This window comes from Chaetura pelagica, unplaced genomic scaffold, assembly GCF_000747805.2.
Source record: "Chaetura pelagica isolate M959 unplaced genomic scaffold, ChaPel_1.0 scaffold199, whole genome shotgun sequence".
Lineage (NCBI taxonomy): Eukaryota > Metazoa > Chordata > Aves > Apodiformes > Apodidae > Chaetura > Chaetura pelagica.
The window spans coordinates 866,778-891,993 of record NW_009970714.1 but is presented as its reverse complement, the minus strand read 5'-3'; the positions used below and the strand labels follow the sequence as shown (position 1 = coordinate 891,993).

Here is a 25,216-nt window from a genome sequence, read left to right as displayed (position 1 = left end):
CCCTAGAAATCTAGTTCCAACCCTCCTGCCATGGGGACACCTCCCACTGGACCAGGTTGCTCAAAATGCATGCCCTGCAAGAATATGTCACAGAAGGAGACATCTTTCAGGCTCACAAGACTGTTTCTTATAACAAACAATGACACTAGGGGCACCTAATGTTTCCTGACCACCCCACTACAAAATTCTGGATTTGATAACTTATTAATTTTGCCAATGTTTGGATAACATTGTCCTTGCTGTGTGCTCTAGGCTAATTCATGTCTTCATTATCATAAAAAATATCAGTCAGAAGGCTTCTGTCCTTCACCATCACAAAAAAAATATGTTCATGTCATATATATACAATATCTTATACACACATTATATAACTCATAAATATAAGGGGATGTATATCATGCAAAAATAATTGTGATCTTTCTTTCAATAATCCCAGTTTCCCCAGTAATGTGGATATGGGATTTGTGATGAGGCAGGAAATGACACTGGTACAAGATAAGGACTCTGTGTGCAGAAATCTGTGTTAGGTACAGATTTGCTCCACCTTCAGTTGGGTTCTTTAATTCTTTGGTCACAGCAAGCACCTTTCAGCCTTGAATTAGAGAGGGGAAAACAAGATGTTTCCCATTTCTTCTTTGGAGAAGAACAACAACAACAAAAATTTTTATGTGCTTTACTGTGATAGTTCTACTGGCAAGAAGTACCATCAATAGAATAGTTTTTTAAAAAAGCCAGTAGTTCAGAAATCTGGCATCTTTTTTATTAGTGTGATATTTGTCTTTCGGGGGGTTTTTTGTTGTTTTGTTGTTGTTATTGTTGTTGTTGCTTTTTAATGGAGAAACTGTAACATAGGTAGAGTGGCTCTCTCTCAGGATTTATGAAAGCATAATAATAAAAATATATATGTGTATTAATGCTACCCAGAAAATACTTTCTATTCAGCTAATGAACCTCCCCAGGTTCAAATTATTTCTGCATGTTTCACTTATATTGATTCAGTCCTAAAACTGCACATTAGAAATTTCATTGACCCAAAAAGGGCACAGAGAAAAAAAGAAAAAAAAGGCCAGCTTTGTAGAACAGGTCAATGAAGGCAATGAAGGGATGGGAGTAGTTAGAAACAGATTTGATTTATCCATGTTCCCATCAAATAAAATATCCAGGAAGAGTTGGTTGAATTGGAAGGCAGAGATGTGAGAAAAGCTCTGCCTTTAGGGGCAGAGGAGGAAAGCAAGATCAGTACCTGCCACCAGTCTCCAGGTATGGGAGGCTGGAGAAGACCCTCCTAATCCTTTTGTGGTACATGGAAGTTTGAATGAGTGGAAAGAACCGAATCAAGGAAAACTCAGAGAATGGGCAGAAATGGTGGTGGCAAGGAAGGTTGACTGGGCAAGCAAAGAAAAGTTGGAGCATGAGGAAGAAGTTTGCCACAGTTATAGTTCATTTAAGAGAACACACTTGGAAGAAATGAGTCTATGAACTGACTTGCTGTAGTTTGTTCTCTCACCATGAATGCCAGGAGTGCAGTGATTACCCCTGTCAGTAGTGACAGGTATTTGAGAAAAATCTCAAGAGCTGTTTCTTTGGGCCTCACGAAATCCCCACGTTGTTACACACGTTTGGGGTTTGGGTAGGAGGAATACACCAGAGTACTCAACACATCCCGTAAAAACTTGTAAAGCTAGATGTTGTCCAATGATTTGGGAAGGGATTCCCTGATTATCACACTATAGAAATTCAGCTTCATTCTAGCAGCTTCTCTCTGCTTATTTCACTCCTTTCTTTGTTACAGAGATTGTTCATGAAATGCTATTCAGGGAATAAACATTTATACTTTTTCAAAGTATTTGAAAATTAGATGTGCCAAGTGCCTTGTTCCAGTGGCCACTACCAGGTGAGATCTGATCACATGCAATTCTTTTTTGTTAACTCCCAAAAGCAACCTTGATGCTGCCAATAGAGTGAAATTAATCTCACTTCTCTGTGATAATCTCATTTTTGGGGGGTGGGTCTGCACCATCACCTTGGTCCCAGTTAGGATAAGTTCCCATGACTTTTAAGGAAACAGGGACTCTATTTTTCAGGTGCCACAAACTCTCTGTTGACTAGGGACAGGGAATGGTTTGGACTTGATGTCCAATTTCCAGATAACTAAAACTAACTGAAAATAATCTCACCCTATTGACTCAGCAGCACTAGAGAAGCAAGTCAGGTTTTGACTCTTCTCACTTCCCAGTAGTGGAACCACGAGAGCCTTACCTTCTGGAAAACATTTTTCTGGAGTCTTGGAGTCTTCAGCAAACTCTCGAATCTTCCTCAAAAGCTCTTCAGGGTTTGTCAGATCCACTGTGCTGCCTTCAGAGGGGCTGACACTGACCAGCTACCAAGCAAAATAAGATCAGGTACTGATTCTTTCTACATTCAGCTCCAAATGAATTAAGTTAATCGGTAAACAAATAATATTCAACATTGAAATATGGCTACATACTAATATTTCAAGTAGTGTTGGTAATGGAACAAAATTTGTGATTTTAAAAGTGTGTGAGCCTAGAAGTTAAAAAAGGTGCATCCAAATAGGTGCCAAAGCTATATCATTACAGTATTTACCTACATGAACCACATTTAATTGCCTATATGCACACACTACTGTTCCAACACAAAGAAATCAATTTGTTACCTGTTTGCTATATTCTGTGTCTGTAAATGTGCTCAGCTTATCTTCATCTTCAAAACCCTCACTTATGTTCTCTGCCTCAGCAATAGGGACACAAACAAATGCATTGGGGTTGGTAACATAATCTTCAAGACCTGAGGATCTGTCCCCAGTTTTCTCAGTCCATTCATCATCGTACTTCTCTTTATGATTTTTTGTTTCCTCTTGCTTGAACCCAGGTGGGTTCTGTGCAGTCAAATTGATTTTCTTCTTGTGTGCTTTCTTGATGTGCCTGAGCTTTCCACACCAGGCATCCCATGTAACACTCTTCACAAAGTGAAATCCCTTGTGAATCCGAGCAAAGGCGATTCGAAGGTTGTTCAACTCTCTGTCATCCTCTGCTGTCTGGAGAGAGTCAGCACTGAAGGAATTCAGCAGCAGTGCAATGAAGAGGTTAAGAACCTGAAAGTAATTGAAATATTAGAAATACTTAAAGATAGGAGAGTAGCATCCAGAAATCTAACTTTGAGGAACACAGATTAATACCAAAGTTCAGTCTTACTGAGCAAACCAAAACAAGGTGATGATGGAATGACTATGACTGATAACACTATTACTGATGAAGTAAACTTCTCTCCCAGGAAGTCCAATGATCCCATGACCTTCTTCTCCAAAAAAGTTATTTAAAATAGGAGCTAAAACAGATAACTTCATGCCAAGTGATTATTTGGCCAAAACAACTTTTCAAAAGTTAAAACAAAAGATACAGTCCCAGCTTGTCAGTTTAATAATGTCTGTTCTTTCTCCAAACCAGAATTAAATCAGGCCTCTCTGGAGGTACTTCCAAAGTCCTGTGTGAGATCAGATTCAGACCCAGTAATTCCATCAAATCTGCAACATTGTCACAATAATGAAAATCAAGAGAACTCCAAAGTGAGGCTTCCTCTCTGATTTGGAGTACAATAAAAGAGAAGAACTGAAAAAAAACCTTTTTTTGGTTACATTTTTAATTTGTTAAGGGAATGGAAGAATATAATTTTTTTCCCTAATGTTTTGTTTGAGGTTGGATCTATGTATCTTAATTTTTTATAGTGTTAGAACTGGGCAGGTAGCACCCCTGAGTCATCCAGAGACCACAGTCAGTGGAGAACCTTAGCTCTCCAGAGACCAATTCATCCCATCTGTCTTAGTTATTTACTTTAGCTTGGAATATATCCCACTCTCTGATACCTCTGTTTCCTTTGGACATAACAAAGCTTAAACAAGGGGCATAGGCAAGCAGTTAATTGTTTGACAGTTAACAATATGTGATAAGAATATCAGTTACAACATTTCATCACTGAAATTGATCATTGTGGTGTAGAACAAGAGGGACTTAAACCCAAGCATTTGGGATTCAGCCACAGAACACACAGTTCCCATAAAGGATTGGCTAAACTTATTTATTTTCAGCAGTTTCTTAAATTCAGGGAATATTGGTATATAGATGAGAATAAGAATAACATGAGAAACAAAGCTACTGAAACAAGATTTTCATTATTTGGGCATTAAGAGAAGAGAGAGCAGGACTATGAAGGCAGCCTTCCCCTTACGCCCCAATGTGGGTGGTTGAGACTGTCGGGCATGAGCCACAGCATATGGCACAGCTCTTGGGTGTAAATGCTTAGAGATGAGTAAAGAAAATTCTGATTTCAGTACTAGGAATGTAGATTCTGCCATTTGCTGATAAAGAATTCAATACTTCCATGAGATCTTGAAAAAAAAAATTAAAAATTGCAAAAATTGATTTACAGAACAACTTGAGCACTTAACTCCATTAATTCCAGGAGTTAAGCCATAAGCCTTACTCATTATTTACATCCAAATCCCGAGCTGTGAAGAAATATATTTGCCTACATTCTATTTACTGCAAAGATGTTCCTTGTCACATTGTCACATGAAAAGGTTGAGTGATGCTGTGTGCAAAGCACACAAAATGTGAAAACATGGATGGTGGCTCAAAGCTGAGATGCCAAACAGGCTTTTGCAGACTGTAACACACACAGGGAACTCTTCCACTTCTGTTTAGGGAAACTCCCTTTTGTGGATTGAATGGCAATTAAGAAGATTCCAGCACGGACAGGATGAAAAGAAGAAAACACTGGAAAACTCACCACTAAGTTTCCTAAAACCATGACCAGTAGAAAGACGAGCAGGCACAGAGATGGCTCAGCAACCACCATGCAGTCCCACATGGTCTCAATCCATTCTCCACACAGAATCCGGAAGACAACAAGGAATGAGTGGAAAAAGTCCATCATGTGCCAGCGTGGCTGGCCTTCTTTGTCTATTTTAAATCTTTTCTCCCCATAGCTTTTCCCAAAAAGTTGCACCCCTACTATAGCAAAGATGAAAACGATGATTGCCAGGACAAGGGTCAGGTTACTCAGTGCTCCCATGGAGTTACCAATGATTTTTATTAGAGTGTTTAAGGTTGGCCAGGATTTTGCCAATTTGAAGACCCTCAGCTGTATAGAAACACAAAAAGTGGTGTTAGACAGCAGTAGATGTAACCCACCTTTGTACTGTTCAAATCCTGCAAGAAACATTTTACAGATATTCTGAAACTTTCCAGCAGTGTGATATTTGTGGCACCACCACACTAAAACTTTTTCTAAAGTACTTACAGATTTTTTTATTACTATTATTTATTTTTAACTGGGCAACATTGCAAACATAAATTAATCCCCTAGTAAAGGACCAGGCTGACTTGAGTCACTGGTAAGTGTCTTTGTTACCCAAAGGATCAAAGCTGGGAGACCAGCTGCTTTATTACTATACAAGGAGTCTATATTTTGGTAAAGCAACCTTAATTGGTCCACAGTACATGATACAAATACCTAAATATCATTTTACATCTATTTATAAATATTGTTTTTCCTGTATTTGTACTCTGACACTTTTTTCCTTAAGTTTCCTGTCCTAGATTTTTATTTTTCAGTCCAGTTTCTAACATGTCTGAATATTTCTTAGCATATTCAAAAGCAAGAAATAGATCGTTAAACTCTGACTAACACCACAAGGAACTAGGGGATGTGTTTCTTAATCCAAGCGCCAAGAGGAGAAAAAAATAAAAAGAAAAATTCCTGTATCCTAACTGCAGAAAGCAGAAATGTTCTCTGTCATATTTACAACATAATGTTTGATACAACTGAGTAAGCATGAGATCTTACCAGTCTGAAGGATCGTAAAACTGACAGGGTTCCTCCTTTTTTGCTTTTCTTCCTGCTTTTGTCTCTGGGTAAACTCAGTTCAATTAAACTCAACGTGACAATTACACTGTCAAAAATGTTCCAGGGCTGCTGAAAATAATAATAGGGATCTAGAGCAATGATTTTTAAGATCATTTCTGCAGTGAAGATACCTGTAAAAACCTGTGACAAAGAAACAGTGACATCAGCCTAAAAGCAGTCATGAATTTTTCTTATCTTTAGATCATGTTCCCACAAATAACATTTATGGACAACAAAACTCATTTTTTATGAGCTTCTCATGCACTTTTAATTAAAATAGGATTGTTTTCTGCCTCCTCAGGAGTGTGTTAAAAGTGTATTAATAACATCTGGGAATTTTCGGTGACAGAAATTTAGAGTTTATAAATGCAGAATTTGCTCATCTTTAATTTTTACAATTGCTCTTTATGTCTTAAGTGAAAACACCCATCAGTAAAATCCTTGATATAAAATATCTGGGAATTTGCTTACCAAGTTGCCTACTTTGAGCATCATTTTAAAATCAGGTGACATATTATCGTGCTCCAGTGCCATGAACAAAGTGTTCATCACAATGCAAAGAGTGATGGTGAGATCAGTAAAAGGATCTTTTATGAAAGCAGTCACTTTTTTCTTGATTCTCAACCAAAGTGGACAACAGTCCCAAATTAGATACTTGAAAGCAAAATCACTCAGGAACCGTGGGCATCTCCGCTGAGATTCTTCAAGTTCTAAATGCAAAAGAAAACCTCACTATAATGAAGTAGTTATTACTGGGCAAGATTGTGAAATAAGAACTTCAACTATTCAAAAGACCAGAGAAGGAAAAGGAAATCTCACTTCTCACACAGACCCCCCCAAACCTCCCTGCACGTTCTACCATTCATGTAGTCCCTACATCAACTAATAAATATTAAGATAAAATTCAGACAATATTGGATTCAAAATTTATTCGTGTGAACTTACCACAAAAGCCTTTGGATCAGGTTTAATTTTTCTTAGGCTTGTACTACAATCATCTGACTAAATACGAATGTTTATGATGCAGAGAATCTGCTGAGTGGGAAGGGACCCATCAGGATCATTGAGCCCAACTCCTGTCCCTGTGTAGGGCACCCCAAGAATCACACTATGTGCCTGAGAGCATCATCCAAATGCTTCTTGAGCTCAGGCAGGTTTGGTGCTGTGACCACTGCCCTGGGGAGCTTGTTCCAGTGCTCAACCACCCTCTGAGTGAAAAACCTTTTCCTGACATCCAACCTAAATCTCCCCTGATTCAGCTCCCTGCCATTTCCCCTAGTCCTGTCCTGTAGACCATTACAGGAGGTAAAGCACTTTTCACCTTATCCTCATGTAAATGTCTAGGACACTGGCTCTGTCACACCCAACATCTTTTTGTCTCCTTTGGCTCTCAAGGGAATCTAGAGGGTTAATGGCAGCCACAGGAATTCTGATTGCAAGTGAGAAAAATCCAGCCTGCAGTGCCTGACATTTGGCCTCAGGCCCCTTTCTACCAGGAAGGTCACGCCTGCCATTTCCCACATGATGCAAGTTGCCACATCTCACAATTTCTAGAGTAAAACATGGGACAGAAGCTGCTCTGGCTTTGTCATTTACATCACGATGGTCAAATTTAAATCTCATAGCCTTTCTTGCTTCACCATCAACATTAACAAGGCCTCCAATGTACTTTTAACCCTGCTAAAGTTCTCTGTAAATTCATTCACAAAGTGGATCTTACTTAGCGGTAATTACAAGCATGGTAGAAATTATTATCAAAGTTTTCAGAGACCTAAATGCTTTTTAGAGATCAGATGATCCGGATCTGACCCACATCCTTTTCTTAGTTGGACTTGTTCTTATTTCTTCCTAGTTTAAATTTCTTCTCCTCTGGACCCACATCTCAGATTCCACCCTAAAATTCTTATTCCAATGTGGTCACCTTGACCCAACCCCACTCCAGCTCTAGCCCTTATCTTCTCTTCTTCTAGATCATAATGCTGCTTCTTTGTGTGTACAGGGTGGATCCAGCAGAACGGATGTTCTGGTCCCAAGCAAAATAATTTTCTGCTCCCCTTTCTGATGCCTGTTTTCTCAGTTTAATCCACAGCCACTTAGAGCTACAAGTCCTGTTCCACCCCAGGTCACAGCTGAAAGTTTGCAACAAATCCAGATCTTTGGTGGAGAGTAAAGGAGGGCTCTGCTGGATATTTTGCAATGGTGATTCTCCCAGTAAAAACTTAAAATATATATTTATAAGAAAAGGGACTTCCCTGCCACAATGTTACCCCCCCTGCTAAATCCCATACTTGTGGTCCAAATATTGGTGATATTGCTTCTCAACAGGGACAAAAAAAACCCACCACAAAACCAAAACAAAACAACAAACCCCTCACACACACACAGAAACAAACAAACAAAAAACCCACAAAACCCACAAAACAAAACCAGATTTCCTCATCCTGAAAAACTTGGGCTGAAATGTTTCAGTAAGATCTAGAACAAAACTATCAGTCATCAAAACAACGATCAGCGATAAAACTCCCAAGAAAATTCACATGGAAAGAGAAGTAAACGGAATTAAACAGTGAGGCTGAATATTCAAAACCCAGGAATTGCTGCAATTGTTTTTGTTTGCATAACCTTATCACTGGCATCCTGCATGCCTGTCTCTGCCAATGACATATCACAAGTTGCAGGGTCAAGAATCATAGAATCATAGGGGTTGGAAAGGACCTCTGAAGATCAAGTCCAACCCCTCTGCTGCAGCAGGAGCACCCAGGTAAAATCACACAAAGACTCGTCCAGACAAGTCCTGAAAGTCTCCAGAGAAGGAGACTCCACAGCCTCTCTGGGCAGCCTGTCCCAGGGTTCAGCCACCCTCACAGTAAAGAAAATTTTACTCATGTTGAGGTGGAACTTCCTGTGTTGTCACTTGGTGCTGTTTCCCCTGTCTTATCACAGGCAGCACTGAAAAGAGACTGGCCCCTTCTTGACACCCACCCTTCAGATATTTATAGACATTAATAAAGTCCCCTCTTAGTCTTCTCCTCTCTAGATTAAGCAGCCCCAGGTCTCTCAGCCTTTCCTCGTATGACAGATGTTCCAGTCCCTTAATCATCCTTATAGCCTCCATTGGACTCTTTGCAGTATATCCCTGTCCCTCTTGAACTTGGGAGCCCAGAACTGGACACAACACTCCAGATGTGGTCTTACGAGGTCAGAGTAGAAAAGAAGAGAAAACAGTATTCCAGCCCTGAAGCTCAGATGCTAGAAAAACCCCATCCACCCACTTCAATCCCCTTCACTGTCTGTCCTACAAAACAAGACTTCACAATAGGCAAAGGATGCATTCCAGTACATAAAGACTGGAATGCATTCTTTTTTTTTCAAGAGCCAAATTAACAATGCAATTCCTAACTACACACTTACACATCTCTGTTAACCTTTCAGAAATGTGTTGACATTTTGGTCTTTCGTGCTAGCGTTACCTTAGGATTGAAATAAGCATAATGAGGAGCCACTTACCCTCCAAGACACTGGTAATTATGCTGACTGCACTTGCTGCCCTTTGTCTCTGAAGTGCCTCATTAATGTACTCCACTGATAGACGAGGAGGCAAAGGCATCATGCTCCTCTCATCATTTACAGCTGGCTGCTTAGAGTAGTAAACATGATTAGGGAGATACCATAGGAAGAAAATTAAGTAGGATGTGGTGATGGGTAACTGTGAAAGTTAATAGGAACAATGGCATGCAGCCAAATAAATGTACCTTTTTACAAGATGTAATAGATGTTGAGAACAAAGGTCCTACTCCTCAGTAATAATGCTACAGTAAATGGATCCTGCAAGCAACAGGGCAAGCACGAACCTTGGAAACCAGTGTATGAGGGGAAACAGGCCTAGGAAATATTTCAGAGACTAATGGAAAAGGAAAGAGATGAGGAATGAACTGGTAGAAGGGCATCTCTACCTGCTTGAGAAACTTCCAGACCAAATTTCTGTGTGATGCCAAAGGTGCTGTGAAGGAGAAAGGAATTACAGGTACTGCTCAAAATTACCTCCCTGGGCAGTGCATGGGATAAAAAGACTCTCTGGTGACTTGTCATTCCAGCATTAGGATCCTTCAAGAGTATGTGCATGGCAGAAAAACAGGGCTAATAATAGAATCACAGCATGGTTTGGCTTGGAAGGTACCTTAAAGATCACATAGTTCCAACCCTTCCTGCATGGGCAGGAACAGGTTGCTCCAAGCCCCATCCAACCTGGCCTTGAACACTTCCAGGGAGGGGACATCCACAACTTCCCTGGTCACCTTGTGCCAGTATAACAGGAATGCTGAAACAGCAAACTCCAACTTTCAGCAATCCATCAGAGTATTAAAAACATTTTCTATGACAGCTAACTTGCCACAACAGTAGACTTCAGTGTTCACCATTTCACTGACACTCCTAAAACAAGAAAAACCTGCCACTTACAGGGAAAGAAAAAAAAAATTAATATATACTTCATATCTTTTGCTTACCAGATCACCATTTCCTGGATCCTCCATCACTGGTGAAAGCATTACCCCTTCAGAAGGCACTGGATCTAGACTGTGCAGCCTGCTGCTTCGTCCTTCCATCATCAACCCACCCCCTCTGCAGTTGTCAGGGGCAGCCCACTTGCTGGTTGGGGTAGAGGGCTGAGAGCTGTGGCTCATCTGACTTTGGACACTGAAACGTCGTCCCATCCGTGTGACTGGCAGTGACCGACACTGGATTTCATGTTCCTCAGCAATGAAGGTCTCCTCATCACCAAAATCCATCCTGGAATCAACTTCTAAAGGGGGTGTTTGGAAATTGAACACGGTCCCTTGGCTAATTCTGCGTTTCATCCTCTTTGTGTTGGGATGGTGCCCCAGGCCAAGCAGAGACTGAAAGCCCAGGAAAAGGAATAAAGAGAGAATGTCATAATAACATAGAGGAGATTTTGGGAAGCAATAAACGTTTAGTTTTATAACATTTCTTATCAACCTCTGCAAGTCCAAAACTCTTATTTGATTTAGATTCTTCAGGAAGAATTATGCTTAGATTTTAAAAGGTAGATAATAAAATCCTACCAGCTGTAGTAGCTGTTTTATTTTATACTTTAAATAACATATTTTTAACAGAGAACAATGGTGCAAGAGTCAAAATCTGATAAGCATTCACATTCTTCTATTTCTCAATGTTATAGAAAATGTATTTTAATTGTTATTATAACTTTATTTCCATCCTTCATTTATAATATTTCCTGTTCAAATTAATTTTTACATATGATTCTTCCTTATCCCAAAATGTTGTTTATTTTAAGACTTAAGAGTGATCAGGGCTTTTAGTGGGGTTTAGTTTATGCTTTCAAGTAAATTATTTTAGTATTAAAATTGGAAAAGTTGCAAGGATCTCAGATCAGACAATAGATTACCAACTTTCGTTGAATGTCTGTGGACTGTGAGTTGGAAAATTGTTGGTCTTCATTATCTTCTATTCCCAAGGACTTATTTCTCTTTTTCCTATTGCTTCTTTCTTTGATTTCTTTGGTAGACAGAGAAACGGTGTCAAAGGAGCATATTGATGAGACATCCACTCCTTTCATAGCCAGTGCCTGAAATTAGAACAAAAACAAGGATGATATTTTTGCTGTGTGCTTTGGGTATAAGCAGCAAGCAAACACTTCTCTGCTCTAAATTATTTTTCCTTAACAATCTGCAGTTTACAAAACTCATTTAAAATCTTCCAAGATGTGGTAACACTAAAAGAAAGAGGAGAGAATTTTCTCAGCATATGGAGAACTAAACAATTTGCTTTTTGCAGGATGTTACATGATTGCATATATTGGTCCTGCCAGGGGCAAAATAATCACATTATAGCTCCTCTTCCTCATCTGGCAGATTTGCTTGCAGTAAAAATACTCAGTTTGAAAATAATGCTATAGGACACATTCTTTTCCCCAAATAAATGCTCAGCCAATATTAAAATTGTCTTTTTGTTAGGGATCCTTGTGACTGTACTCCCACTGTGGCTGACTTTCCTTCCCATACTGAATTTAGGACTATAATTTCATAACACGGGAGTATTTTTGTTCCAGAAGCTTCTAAGCCATTTAAATTACCAAGAGACATTCATTCAACTGCAATAGGTTATTAGCTCAGAATGAATGCATTTGATCAATGGAGTTACTGCATATTTCTCTGCTCAGCAGTCCACAATGATAAAATATAAGGAAAAATTAAAAACAACTACGTTTTCTTTTTCAAACTGCTGGCTGATGGAATTTTTCGTTTTCTAGATTTCAAAATATTATTTTTCTTACAGTAGCAGCAGAACTTATTGGTCATTATCCACAAGAAAATTCACTGTTTCACCGGAAAAATATGCAGCTGAACAAGGAATGGCTCTTGTTCCCATAAGTGGCTGCTATATCCAGCTGCTATATCCAGCTGTACACAAGGAGTGATGTGGTATCTTGTTGGACTGACAACAGGGCCCTGAGACTGATGCTTGGCAAGGCCATAATTTACATACCTCCTGCTCCTTCTGTATTAATTCCATGGCTTCCCGAAATTTCCTTTCCTTTGCCTCAGTTTCAGCAATGGTGGCTTTGTTCTGGTCTTCATATGCCATGGTCACTACAGCCAGAATCAAATTGACTAGATAAAATGAGCCCAGAAAGATGACCAGCATGAAGAAGAGCATATACACCTTCCCAGAAGCTCTGAGGGTCTGTAAGCAAGACACCCCAGAGATAAAAATTACCATATAAACCATGAAATAGGCTTTCAAAGTGTCTCTGAAATTCTTTAGAAGCACTCAGCTTCCTAGATAAAATGGTTTAGGGAGGGTAAATGGAAATACACCTTCCTTGGTCCTTCTTCCCCCTCTTTCTGTACCATCTCCTATGGATCACTGATAACAAACTCAGGATGACTGAAGATGCATTGCTATATTAATTAAAGACAATACATGACTCTTTTAGCAATGTATTTTAGGTCCCTAAACCAGCAGGGTGGCAGAACTACTGCTGGGAAACACTTCAGCATCCCTTTTCAAGGAGACACAGCTTGCTGGAAGGGAGGAGGGAGGATGTGGACTCAATGACTTGCAGCTATTGCTTTTGCTTGAGGATTCTTGTCTTCTCTACACATTTTGTGCTTCTGCTGTTGTTGTCCCTGGAAAATCAGTTCTGACCTGATGCACAAAGTTGATACCTGCTGGTACAGACGCTCCCAGTAGTCCTGGGTCATCAGGCGGAATAAAGAGAGAAAAGCCCAGCCAAATGTATCAAAACTAGTGAAACCATAGTCAGGATTTGGCCCAATTTTCTTACACACATAGTCTGAAGGACAGGTCCTAGAAGTAATAATAAAAAGTGAAGCTCTTCTAACAGTGCAAATTTCAAGGAAAACATCAGTTTATGTGAGGGTTGTGATTATTATTCAGCTCTGCATTTCATTAGATTGTAAAGCAATTTTTCTACTCCAGGGAGTACTGGCTGGAAAGTGGGATGGGAAAAGCAGCACCCATGACCTAGTAGCAAAGGAAGAAGACAGGCTGGAGGAGACCACCAGCCCAGGAGAACTCCCTCATCACCAATCCTCATCCCCTGCCCCTCACTGCAAAGTAGCCACATCTCCCTCTTGCCCAAACCTGCTCTCCAAAATCCAGGCTTTGTTTTCCCAGCTTAACACTCATGAGCCTTTACAGAGAGGAGGGTGTATGTGCTGTGCTACATCTGAGTTCTTCATGCCTTCAGCTCTCTCATTGTTTTGGGTCAGTGTGGCAGAGTTTGGTGGAAGCTCCCCTGGCTCAAATTCCTGCCCTGCCTCTGGCCAAGACTGCACTGATTAGGGAAGCTGGCTGTGACTCTGTGAGCAGCCCAGGATAGAGCTGTCTGTTCCTGAGGGACTGCCCCTCATGGGAGGGACTCATGTGGCCAGGGATCCTGAAGGACTCTTTACCATGGGAGGGACTCTGTGGTGGAGCAGGAAGGAGTGACAGAATCAACATGTGAGGAACTGATCTTGAAGCCCCACTTCCCATCCCCTGTGCCACTGAGGGGGAGGCAGGAGTGAAGAAAATTGGGCCTGGGAAGAAGGGAGGGTGGGGGGAAGATATTTGATTGGGTCTTTTTCTTCTGCTCTGATAAATTACATTGATTTTATTTTTTCCTGCCCGAGTCTGTTTTGCCCATGACCCTAATTGGGGAGCAAAAACATCCCTGTCTTTGTCTCCATTCACGAGCTGGATTTTCTCCTCCCTACCCCACTGTGGGGAATGGCCAGGTTGTTACCAGCTGGACCTAAACCACAACACTTATTTATCCATGGGGAAGACTAAGACAGCACTTCTGGAAAGGCTCAAAGGAATTGAGACTTGAGTAAGCCAACTTCATTCTCTAAAAATATTCAGTGGTCCAACTGTTTGCTCTCTCTTGTCTGTGTTCCTGTTTCTGCAATCAAGGAAAATGTAGCATTTCTGCTTTCACCTCTTATGACTGAGCAAACACAGAAGCACTGCAGCAGAGAAAACTTCCAAACAAGAAATATTCTTAAGTGCACTTACCCAGCAGCAGTACCACATAGCAAAATATCTGAGGTGCCCCCTTTCTTAGCAAAGTGTGCTATAAAAAAGGTAAAAAAAATTAAAAAATTAAAACAATGTACTTTCTAGCCTGGAACTTCTTTAATATGAGTAGTGATGAGTAATCAATGTATGTTCATACACATCTAAGACAAATTGCTGTGTAGCAAATAGGAAATGAGCACTATGGAGAGAGAGACTGATCCCCACGCTCATAGACAGTGCACCAGATTGCAAGATGCCCTGTCCTCACTTATAAACATGCATGTGTGTATGCACAAATTTCAGTCCTTAAATCAGACATTTTTTACAAATATTGTCATCTTGGCCACATCTGCATAAAGGAAATAAAGAATTGGAGGACACAAACTCAAGCACAGCCCCTGGTTTGACAACCATTAGCACAAACTCTGACACAATTTTGGCCCGTAGCAATTAACCCTCTCCAGGACAGGGTACAAACATCATTTGGGGCAACACAGACCTGTCCTGATTGTAATGGGCAATAAAAACACAGGCATTTTTTTAGGATAAAGAGAAACTATTTGGCCCTGTAGATATCCACCATGTCATGTCACTGCTCTGCTGAGCCAAACAGCAGGTCCTAACCCTGCTTAGCTGAGAAATACGGATTTCTCCATTAGGATGCTGGAGCTGTGACCTTTTTGACCTTTCACAGAATGTTTTGTGTTGAAAGGGACTTTGAAGATCATCTAGTTCCTACCTCCCTGCATGGGCAGGGACACCTCCCACTAGTCCATGTTACTCCAAGCCCCATCCAACCTGGCCTTGAACGCTTCCAGGGCTAAGGCATCCCAAACTTCTTTGGTCAACCTGTTCCAGTGTCTCACCACCCTCACAGGAAAGAATTTCTACCTAATATTCAATCTAAATCTACCCTCCTTCTGCTTTAAACCATTTTCCCCTTGTCCTATCACTACAAGCCTTTGTAAAAAGTCCCTCTCCATATTACTGTAGCCCCTTCAGGTACTAGATGGTGCTATAAGGTCTCCTTGTAGCTTCCTATAGGCTGAACAACCCCAACTTTCTCAGCCTGTCTTCTTTTCTCTTACTACAAGTTACTCTGTTCCCTGAGCTAGCAACAGACTAAAAGCGATAGCTTTAGTGCTAATAGCTAATTAGCCCCATTAAGCTGTAGGTTTCTTATCTCAGCTGCAAGGGAAGTCTCATGTCTTCTTGCTGCTTTTCAAACCTCAGCTGTGTAGGTCGGCAACATTCAGATCCAGAGGAGTCTTTAGTATCAGCTGTACTGTACCATGTAAATACACCATAAAGGAATGAGTCACTATTTGGGCTACTTTCCACCTGAATTTGTTACAGCTCTTCTACAAACTGACAAAAAGGTTTCAGAATGTTCAGTGATTTGGCTTCAGAGAACTGCAGTAACATGGAGTTCTCTATGTTGGAGGTGGGAACTTGGCACAAAGTCAGGACCAGAACAGCCCGTAAAAAACATACACAAAATAATTTAATAGAAAACTGGTCTTACAGTGCTTGGGTCATAAATCCTGCAGGAAAGTCATCTAGATTTCATTAAACCTCTATGGGCACTCCTGCTGCTGTTGGCATCATTGCAAATCTCCTTGCATACCATATGGATGGCACAGAATGTAAACAAGACTTGGGAAGCAACACAGATTTGTAATTCTTTGAGTCTCACTTTCTGCAAGTCACTGCCTTTATGCAGCTGCAATGTTTTGCATTGGAACAATACAAAACAAAACAAAAAAACTCGAACCAAACCAACCAAACAAAAAAACAAAGCCAAAGCAAAAAAACTCCATGAGAATCACAGAAACACAGAATCACAGAATCCTAGGGGTTGGAAGGGACCTCAACAGATCATCTAGTCCAACCCCCCTGCCAGAGCAGGAAAAACAAGGAAAAACAAAACGAAATTGAAAGATGTTGTTGCTTCCTGTTTCTGCAGCACAGAAAATCAGTATTTTTTTAATATGTATATCACTTTTTTCCTATGTCTGGGTTTTTTTGGCAAGTAAGATGCTTTCCTGCAAAAAGTTTTTCCTCAAAAAATTTTTTCTATGAAGGCTTTCTTACCCAAGACTATGAAGTTATTCAAGAAATCTTGTCTCAACAAAACTCCCACACAACATATATACTAAGGGTAATCCTGTGTGGCTTTTGAATGTATTTCAACATTTCTCCCTCTGTAAGAGCTGCTCTGTCTGAACTCACTGGTGGAGATTTTCTTCATATTTCTGGCATAGGTTTTTTTGTGGGGATTTGTTTGTTTGTTTACTTTGAGCATATTTTTTGAAGTACACTGACGCTTTTTCTTTCTGAATCACTTTTTACAGTTGCTGTTCCTCTGAAAATGCTTTGGTATGTTCTCAGATCTCTGCTCTATCCTTGCAACACCAGCCTCAGAAGTGTACATGAAAGGTGTATTATATGTATCTTACACAAGGAAAATGTACATCACATATATCAGATACACAGGATTGTGAAGGAGAAAATAACTTTGACCCTTAAATTAGTTCCTCTGTTCCAAGTTGAAGAGCACTTCACTTGGCAGCAGAATGAAGATGCATGTAGTAAAAGGTGAACATTGGGGAATTACAGCTGAGAACGAGCTAATGCATGTTTCAGTTATTGCCATAACATTCTGGGAAAGAGAGCTGGATATTACTGGAAAACTTGGGAGTGCTGTTTCTTATAATGAAAGGAAGGGTTGCTTTCCTGGATGCCTGCAAATTGCTCTGGCAATCAAGATATCAACCAGCAAAACATCAATATAAATTACAGCAGTGGTTACATGCACGTGCATCTGTGTCTGTTTTATCACTTAAAAAAAAAGAATTAAGGAGTAAAATTACCTGTATAGTTTTGAAAACTTTCATAGGATTCCCATGTTTTGTTAGGGTTTCTAAATACATTAAGAGACTCAGTAGAGTTCCTGATACACTTATATCTTAGATTGCCCTTAAAAAGCTGGAGGCCTATGAGGGCAAAGACACACAGGCAGAAAACAGTCAGGATCATCACATCAGAAAGTTTCTTGACAGACTGGATAAGTGCCCCTACAATGATCTTGAGTCCTAGGGAGACAACACACAAAGGAAATATAGGATGAAATACTGAGATTCATGTCATACTCAATTAGAGTTAAAACAATGTGTAACAACCAATGTACCTAAATTACTGGACAGTATATGGCAAATATATTTGTAATGCAATTATAGTTTGGATGAGAGAGTAATTAATAAGAATATTTTTTCTTTCCTTTCATTTTATTGACCATACAATTTCCAGATGTACCTTTAATCCCTGTAAAACATTGAGGCAAGGGTGTGGAAAGAGAGACAGTTAAGTTTTTCTTGTCCAGAAAGAGTAATTCTCTTCAGGACATGCTCTAATGGGCATTGTGGGTATTGAGGTTGGATTTTCTTTGTTTCTTTGTTTTTATCTTCCTAGGTGAACAGTTGGACTTGGTGATTTTAGAGGTCTTTTCCAACCATGACAATTCTGTGGCTCTATGATATGCACAATTCAAATGAAGTTTTCAACATTGGTAATCTGTGAAGAAACTAGAAAAGCTGGATATAAGAATGACTGTGATAAAAAATACCAGAAAGAGAAGACAGAGGCAACCTACTGCTTCTTCATTTTGATTTTGTCATGAGAAAAAATCCAGTTGTTTTATAACTAAGGGAAAAGTGGAAAGGAAACTGTTTTCCCAGGGGTAGTGTAAGATGACTGACAGTAAACTCCACTCAGTCACCAGGGGTGTTTCTGTTGAACTATAACACATGGATCAGCTAGAAGAACATTCTGTAAAACTGACTTTATAAAGTGATAACAAAATCTTTAAAATCATAATTCAAACAAATTAACTACAAAGTTGTTTCTAAGATTTGATTTATTGTGTTTGGGGCAGGTGAGCCAACACACTATTTGTATCTAGAAGTGCAACCATGTCTGCAATCAATGACACAGAAAAAAAAATATTTAAAAATAAATAAGAAAGAGAAAAGGCAAAAGCCAGTATTTTGGTTGGAGCAAAGAATCAGTTTTAAGTAGCAGAAAATAAGCAGCAAATAGGCTTTCTTACCTGGGACTACTGAAATGGTTTTTAAAGCTCTCAGAACCCTGAACGTCCGAAGGGCTGACACGCTTCCCAGATCACTAACAGCTCCCAAGTACCTGTAAAGTTAGGACAAAATACGTCAAGAGATTGAAGGACTAAACAGAGTAATTATTTTACAATGGTCATTCTCAGCTCTCAATCTTTCTGAGCATATTTTAAGTATCAATAAACTACATATCAAGGATTTTTCTGAAAACTTGTAAAATAGAAACCCACGTTGAATCTTAACATTTCCTTATGAGGCAGCTCTTGACTTGTGCCCAGCTGATTTTTGCCAGCATTTTAAAATATCACACAAAATATAAACAAGGATAACATTCAAAATAATTCATTTCAGGCTGACATACTGGCTGAACTGGTTTGGTCCAGCTTCTGTAGCTACACCTAACCAGTGTAAAAGCTTTCTAATTATGGTGAAATTCAGACTATGCTCTTTGGAGGTAAAGAGGTCAAATTAAGTCCAGTGCCCTGGTATTTATATACATCTCTCTACTTCCAAACTGACACTTAAATTCACAGCATCAGTCTGTATCTGACAGCCCAGCCATTCCATTTCACTGATAGAAATGCACCCATTCAGGTACTCTCACTGCAGAGTGTACCTTGCCCTGCACAGCTCTATTCCCTTCTTGAAAGACTTTTACATTGTCTTCACACAGTGAACGACAAAACAAGGAGAAGAGCCAATGTCCTAGATAGTTTCAGATGCAGTTAGGACCCACAGGGTTGGGTTTTGGGGTTTTCTTGTACTGCAGAAAGCTTTTTGCACCACAGCAATAAGCTCTTCAAAGGCAGAGCCCGAGTTATCCATATTTTATGTGTTTCCACTTACGCCATAACAATAACACTGAAATCCAGCCAGTTCCAGGGGTCTCGAAGGAAAGTGAATTCATTTAGACAGAATCCTCTTGCCAATATTTTTATCAAAGATTCAAAAGTGTAAATGCCAGTGAAAGTATATCTAAGGACGGTAGAAATGTGCCAAAGAAAAGAGCAATATTAGCAATTAACAGAAGAGATACAGTCAGACTATTTACTGTCTAGGCCAACAAACCAAGCCAATGCTGCAGAGAAGTAATGGAAAGACTTCTGTATTTTTCAGTGTATTCTACCAGAGTCTGACTCACATGGAGTTTGAGACAGTAGCTGACTGCAATCTGGACACAGATATTGACATGCATTAACACCTTTGAAATGTTTTAGGGGTTTTTTGCCTTCAAACTCTTTTTCTTCAAACACTTTCATGTGAGTCCCCACAATTTGAGGAAGGCAAACCTCCCAGCTTCTTGCTAAAATAGAGATCAAAAGTTGTACTTTTCTCTGATTTCAAGTAGCCAAGTGAACAAGTGAGATGCTGTGCCTTATTTACTTTGAATAGCATCCATTTCTGTGTAGAATGTTTAAAACACTCAGAGAAATACAAGAGTACAGAATTTTCAATTTGAGATGGAAAATTTATTAATGGAAAATATTAATGGAAAATTATCAGTAAAAGCTCTTCTGGACTTACTGAGTGCACTTATGACTTCAACAAGGCAGTGATCTCCCTACAGAATTCAAAAGGCATTCATTTGGTAGTCAGCAAATGCACTTAGAAATTATATGGATGTAGTGCTTCTCTTTTCTTTTGGAAAGAAGTATTCTGAAAGTATTACTGAAATGCATTTGAACAGCAGTCTGGATGCCAACAGCAGCTACAACTCTTGTCTAATCTTTCATGCTTTCATAGGTAGAAAAGTATCTCAGCATCTTCTGGAGATACGTATATTCATATCATGGAGAGTCTTGTCCCTGCTTGCATGAGGATTTGCCATTCCCAGCAGTTTCAGTGTCGTGTAACATGAGATAGGAAAAAACAATTTTAGAGCTGTTTTTAAAACAAAGTGTTTTGGAATCTTTTTCTTGGTGGTGGGTGTTAGAATTATTCGGGTTCATTTTCTAATATTTTTCCGCCAAACTGAAAAAGTGAGAGCTGAAATAGTCTTTAAAAGAAATAGAACCATGGGATTTTCCAGCTGAAGTGTGACTGGAAAAACATGGATTTATTGTGATTTAGCACTGCAAGTGTTGGCAGCACTGAAGATAAGAGCTTTATTTTCTATCAGTATCCTGCAGGTAGGATCTTCTAACAGGACATTTTATTAATAAGATCAGAATTCAGTATTTCAATATCATTAAAAAGAATGGTAAGAAACAGCAGCTCTTGGTGTGCTTCATCACTGTTCACAGTGAGGGGCAATGTCTCTGCATAAAGAGCAACTTCAAAAAGTTGGGTAACAAACTGGAGCAGTAGGACAGTTGAAGTCAGTTCAACAGCAGAGCTTAATCTACATTAAGTTTCTCCTACAGCACCACAATTATTGTAGATGATTAATTTCAAGACAAAAATGCTCCCTCAAAGCAAACAATGAAGTCCTAACACAAGCAACCTTCCTTCTAAACTATCTTGACCCGAGGTTGCAAGACAAGTCTCAATAATGCAGTACAAATATGGAATTGAAAACCATACATACCCACAGGTACTTACTCGATATACTTATTCCATGAAGAAGAATTCCTATAGGATTCGGCCAGAGCCATGAATACACAATTGGTTATAATAGTGCAAATGATAAAGAAAGTGAATGCTGTAAATCATGGGAGTGAAGGCAAAAAATATTACACTGATTCAGAAATGTAACTAGATATTCTATCAGTCACAAATGTGATGTGTGGTTGTGAGTTGAAAGCACATGTAAGAGCAGCATGCAATGGTATGGGCTGATCTGGAGTTGTGTTAGATGACAAAACACTAACATTATTCATCCCACCTGGGTTTCTGTGTGGGCTGAAGATCTGCTGCTCTAAGCATTGCAAGCTTGGGAAAAGGATCCTCTGTCACTCAAAGTGTGGCAAGAGGGATTAATTTTGAATTTCATTTTGTAACATAAAAGTTAAAAACTTGCCCGAGGTCACATAGGTGAAGTCAAAACCAGAGTCTAAAAGAGCAGAGTTGTACTCTGCTGAAGGGACAGCATGAAGTCTGCTGGGATAGTTGCAGTTGTCTCAAAGATCACTAAAAAACCATGTTTAGGCAACTCCTGGGGCTGCCCAGCTGCCCTCTGGACCCTGCTGACTATAGGGTATGGGCAGAAACGTTGATAACTATCTCACATGTAGAAACATAACCTTCAGCACTTGGCTCCAGAGCTGATTCCCATGCTCTGTGACATACCACACATTTTAGCAATGCAGAAGGTAAATGTGCATGGCAAAGACATCTGGCCTTTCCACCATCTATCTTCTCCATGCCCACAAAAGATCTCCTGGCTTTAGCTCTAGGCATGGTCAAACTGTCACAAATCTGGGAGCTGGACCACCAGTGTTGAAATGCTGGTGTTGATCAGCCAACTTGCTGCCCAGGGAAAGCCTCAGATGAGGCATCACACCTCTAGGGATACCCGTACCCTGCTACTATGACAACATCAGACCATTGCAGATAACTCAGCACCACACAGCCAGGAGATGGCTGGAAAACTAAAAACCACACAAGGATACTGCAGACTCTGCACTGGGTCTGATTCAGCCCTGAGAGACTATGTTATTGGTCTGGTCTCATTCCCTAACGCCAAACTGGAGCAATAGGCTAGAGATTCTTGTCCCCTAAATGAGACTTATGGATTGGGATCTATATTTATATTCCAAAGGCATTCCCTGCAACAGCATCCCTGATAATTTTTCCTCTCATATACCAAATATATCTTTATTTTAATCTTTCTTTTTATGTGTTTCCACCTATGTGCCTGCCTATGTCAGCCTCTTTGCTTCAAATTGGCCAATGGCTGATCAACTCTGACACATGGGATGAATGTAATTCCCACACTTTGGGTCAACAGAAGATGAGGAAAAAGGACTGGGACCATATTAGTCTTCTCCCTGAGAAAAGCTTCAGCATGAGATACTTGTTTATGAGACACTAGATGACTGACCATCCTCAAAAAACAAATCTGTAGACAATTATGCTTCAATACATCCTGTAGTCACACAACGATGCATTTCTAACTAGTACGAGAGCACCAAGACAATAATAATTTCTAAGGTAATTCCTAATTAGAAGTCATCTGGAGTGAGGAAGCAACTAGATTAATTCAATGGTCTAAAACACAAAAGCACAGGATTACACAGGGGTTTTTGCAACAAAAGAGAGTGAATGGAGTTAACAAAAGGATATAAATGTACTAAAATTTTAATTGCTGCTCTTCGGATTGGATGGAAAGGACTGAGGATCCATAAGGCAGACGTAGCAGTAAATCTGAAGATTGTTTTCTGTTTGTTTAGCACTATGAAAACCTTTAAAGAAATAAAGAGACATGAAGTAAAGCTTTCAGGAAAACAAACAGAGAATATCTTTTCATACTGTAGTGTTGTAGCAGTGATGAGCAAGACCCTGATGTTAACTTGAGTCAGTTTAAATGGGAAACCTCTTGATGAGACTTTGCTATCTTTTCATCATAAACTGATGAAAGAGTAAATACCCATTAACTAAGTTGCAAAAAATTCCTCAGCATGAGCTTTCCTTTTCAACCTTCAGACTTGCAGTGTTGTGCACAGAACTAATCTTGCTTATAACCATTAAAAAATGACCTCTTGTTGAGTCAAGATACACAAAGGTGGAAGGAAAAATTGCAGCCTTCATCATTATTTGCTGTTGTTGATAGTGATCCCCTAGCTCTAAGACTGTAACATTTAGTTCAAAGTATTAAACATTTGTCAAGAAATAAGCTTAATTTCCAATGGATTAGTTCCCATTAATCTGTTCTTTATTAAAAATAATATTCTTCAATATTTTATGACTAGAATATGGAACTTGGATAAGTAGGTTTTCAGGATTCATCCACAAATGTTTTAAAATATTTTTTATACTCGAATGATCACCTATTATACATGTAAGTGGAGTATTGAGAGGGACACACAGTTTCAAACCATTAAATAACAGACAAAAATTTTTATCATTTCTTGTGGATCTGACTTAAAACCTCCTTTTCTTCCTTTATCCATTTTATTTTTCTTCGGCTTCCATTCAAATGGAGTTCAAATGAAGATTCAAATGTTAATGAAGTTTGTATTATTTAATCCCTGTAATTCAAAATTAAGCTTTTTGTAAGAAGATTACAGCATGTCATTCAGCTGTGCCAACTGCCTGCATTAGTACAACACAGAAAAGGATGATAGTTTTTCCAAAAGGGATGTAAGCCAAACTATTTGAGAGATGATTCACATAAACACTGCTTAGCATGGCAATAAAACAAATTAAAACCCAAGCATCTCAGTTGGCTCTGACCTTGTGATCATCATAGTATGGGTCAAGATCCTCCAGTGGTTCCCCAATGAGCTCAGGAGGTGGATTTCCATAGAGAGCTGGTAGTTTCTGGAAAGCTTTTAGATCAAGTTGAGGACGTGGTTTCTCTTCAGGTCTGTGATCTGTAGTATTTCTTTGACAATCTTTTTTGGCAGCAATTCTCTTTTCAATAGCAGCCAAGGATTTGCGGGTGAATTTACGGAAGTTGTTGGTACCAGGCAGTGAGAACTCAGCCATTTTTCATTCTTTTCCTGTCACTGATTCTGTCCAAAAATAGAAACAAGTAGAAAGGAAGTTAAGTAACTCCAAAACAAGTAAGTTATGAAAAATAAAAGCACCTTATCCATGCATGGCTAATAACATAAACTTTCTGAGCCATCAGCTTCTAAAAAGAAAAAAAAACCCCATATATATATACGTATATATATGTATATATATATGCAAATATACATACATATATATGTATATAGACATATATATATGTATGTATATGTTCAATACCTTTTTCAGTACTTCTATTCAAACTATGTGTATCTGATAGAACGTGAGCAGACATCTATGAACATAAGAGTGTATTTAGAGAACCTCATTTAAGACACCTGTTATCCTAAATGCTTTTGAGCTGTTCAGAAAAAAAACAACAAACAACTAGGTGCTGGTTTAACCCAGCATTTGGAAATGGGTCAGTAAAATCCATTAAACTGCAACAACATCAGATATGTGAAAGATGTGTCTGCAACAGAATAACTAAGTATTACATTAGCAAGTGCAGATGAAAACACTCAGATGGATGACCCATCCTGGTGGCGTCAGCACAGGAATGAGTGGTGTCCAAGCATCAGAATATTTAATTTGTAACCCACAGAGTCATGACTGACATGGTGCACAAAAGTTCTTGGTCTGACAAGCATCAAAGACAAAGTTGAAATTTTATGGTCACTTGTCAGAACAACAAAAGTGAGACTATACTAGAAAAATATTTCATTATTTAATGGAGAATTTCAGCCAAGTATTGGATCCATCTGGCTAAAAGGCTACCTGAGCCTTTACTTTGGCAGTACAGTGAATTAAATCTTCTTCCTTAACACTGTGAACCAGCTCAAAGCAAGTCCAAGCAGCACACATATATACAACACACATGCATACAACCTTCAGTTTTGGTCTCCACTCTACTAAAAGGATGAGAACAAGCTGGAGAGAGTCCAGAAAAGGGCCACAAGGATGATCAGAGGATTGGAGGACCT

At 39.3% G+C, this 25,216-nt stretch overlaps 1 protein-coding gene across 1 annotated transcript in view; it reads right to left on the bottom strand.

Moving 5' to 3' along the window:
• LOC104396197 (sodium channel protein type 5 subunit alpha-like) overlaps positions 1-24,209 on the bottom strand; it is a 34,097-nt gene extending 9,888 nt beyond the window's left edge. The window contains exons 1-16 of the mRNA XM_010006014.1: positions 23,955-24,209; positions 22,845-22,963; positions 21,162-21,263; positions 19,467-19,595; positions 18,599-18,690; positions 17,364-17,585; positions 14,488-14,545; positions 13,134-13,275; positions 12,451-12,648; positions 11,351-11,530; positions 9,433-9,559; positions 6,397-6,635; positions 5,866-6,066; positions 4,807-5,160; positions 2,678-3,115; positions 2,260-2,380 (exon numbers count right to left, since the gene is read on the bottom strand). Of these exons, the coding sequence (XP_010004316.1) occupies positions 2,260-2,380; positions 2,678-3,115; positions 4,807-5,160; positions 5,866-6,066; positions 6,397-6,635; positions 9,433-9,559; positions 11,351-11,530; positions 12,451-12,648; positions 13,134-13,275; positions 14,488-14,545; positions 17,364-17,585; positions 18,599-18,690; positions 19,467-19,595; positions 21,162-21,263; positions 22,845-22,963; positions 23,955-24,209 (2,977 nt within the window). The remainder of the gene's footprint in view (positions 1-2,259; positions 2,381-2,677; positions 3,116-4,806; positions 5,161-5,865; positions 6,067-6,396; positions 6,636-9,432; positions 9,560-11,350; positions 11,531-12,450; positions 12,649-13,133; positions 13,276-14,487; positions 14,546-17,363; positions 17,586-18,598; positions 18,691-19,466; positions 19,596-21,161; positions 21,264-22,844; positions 22,964-23,954) is intronic.
• Between the last annotated feature and the right edge of the window lie 1,007 nt (positions 24,210-25,216).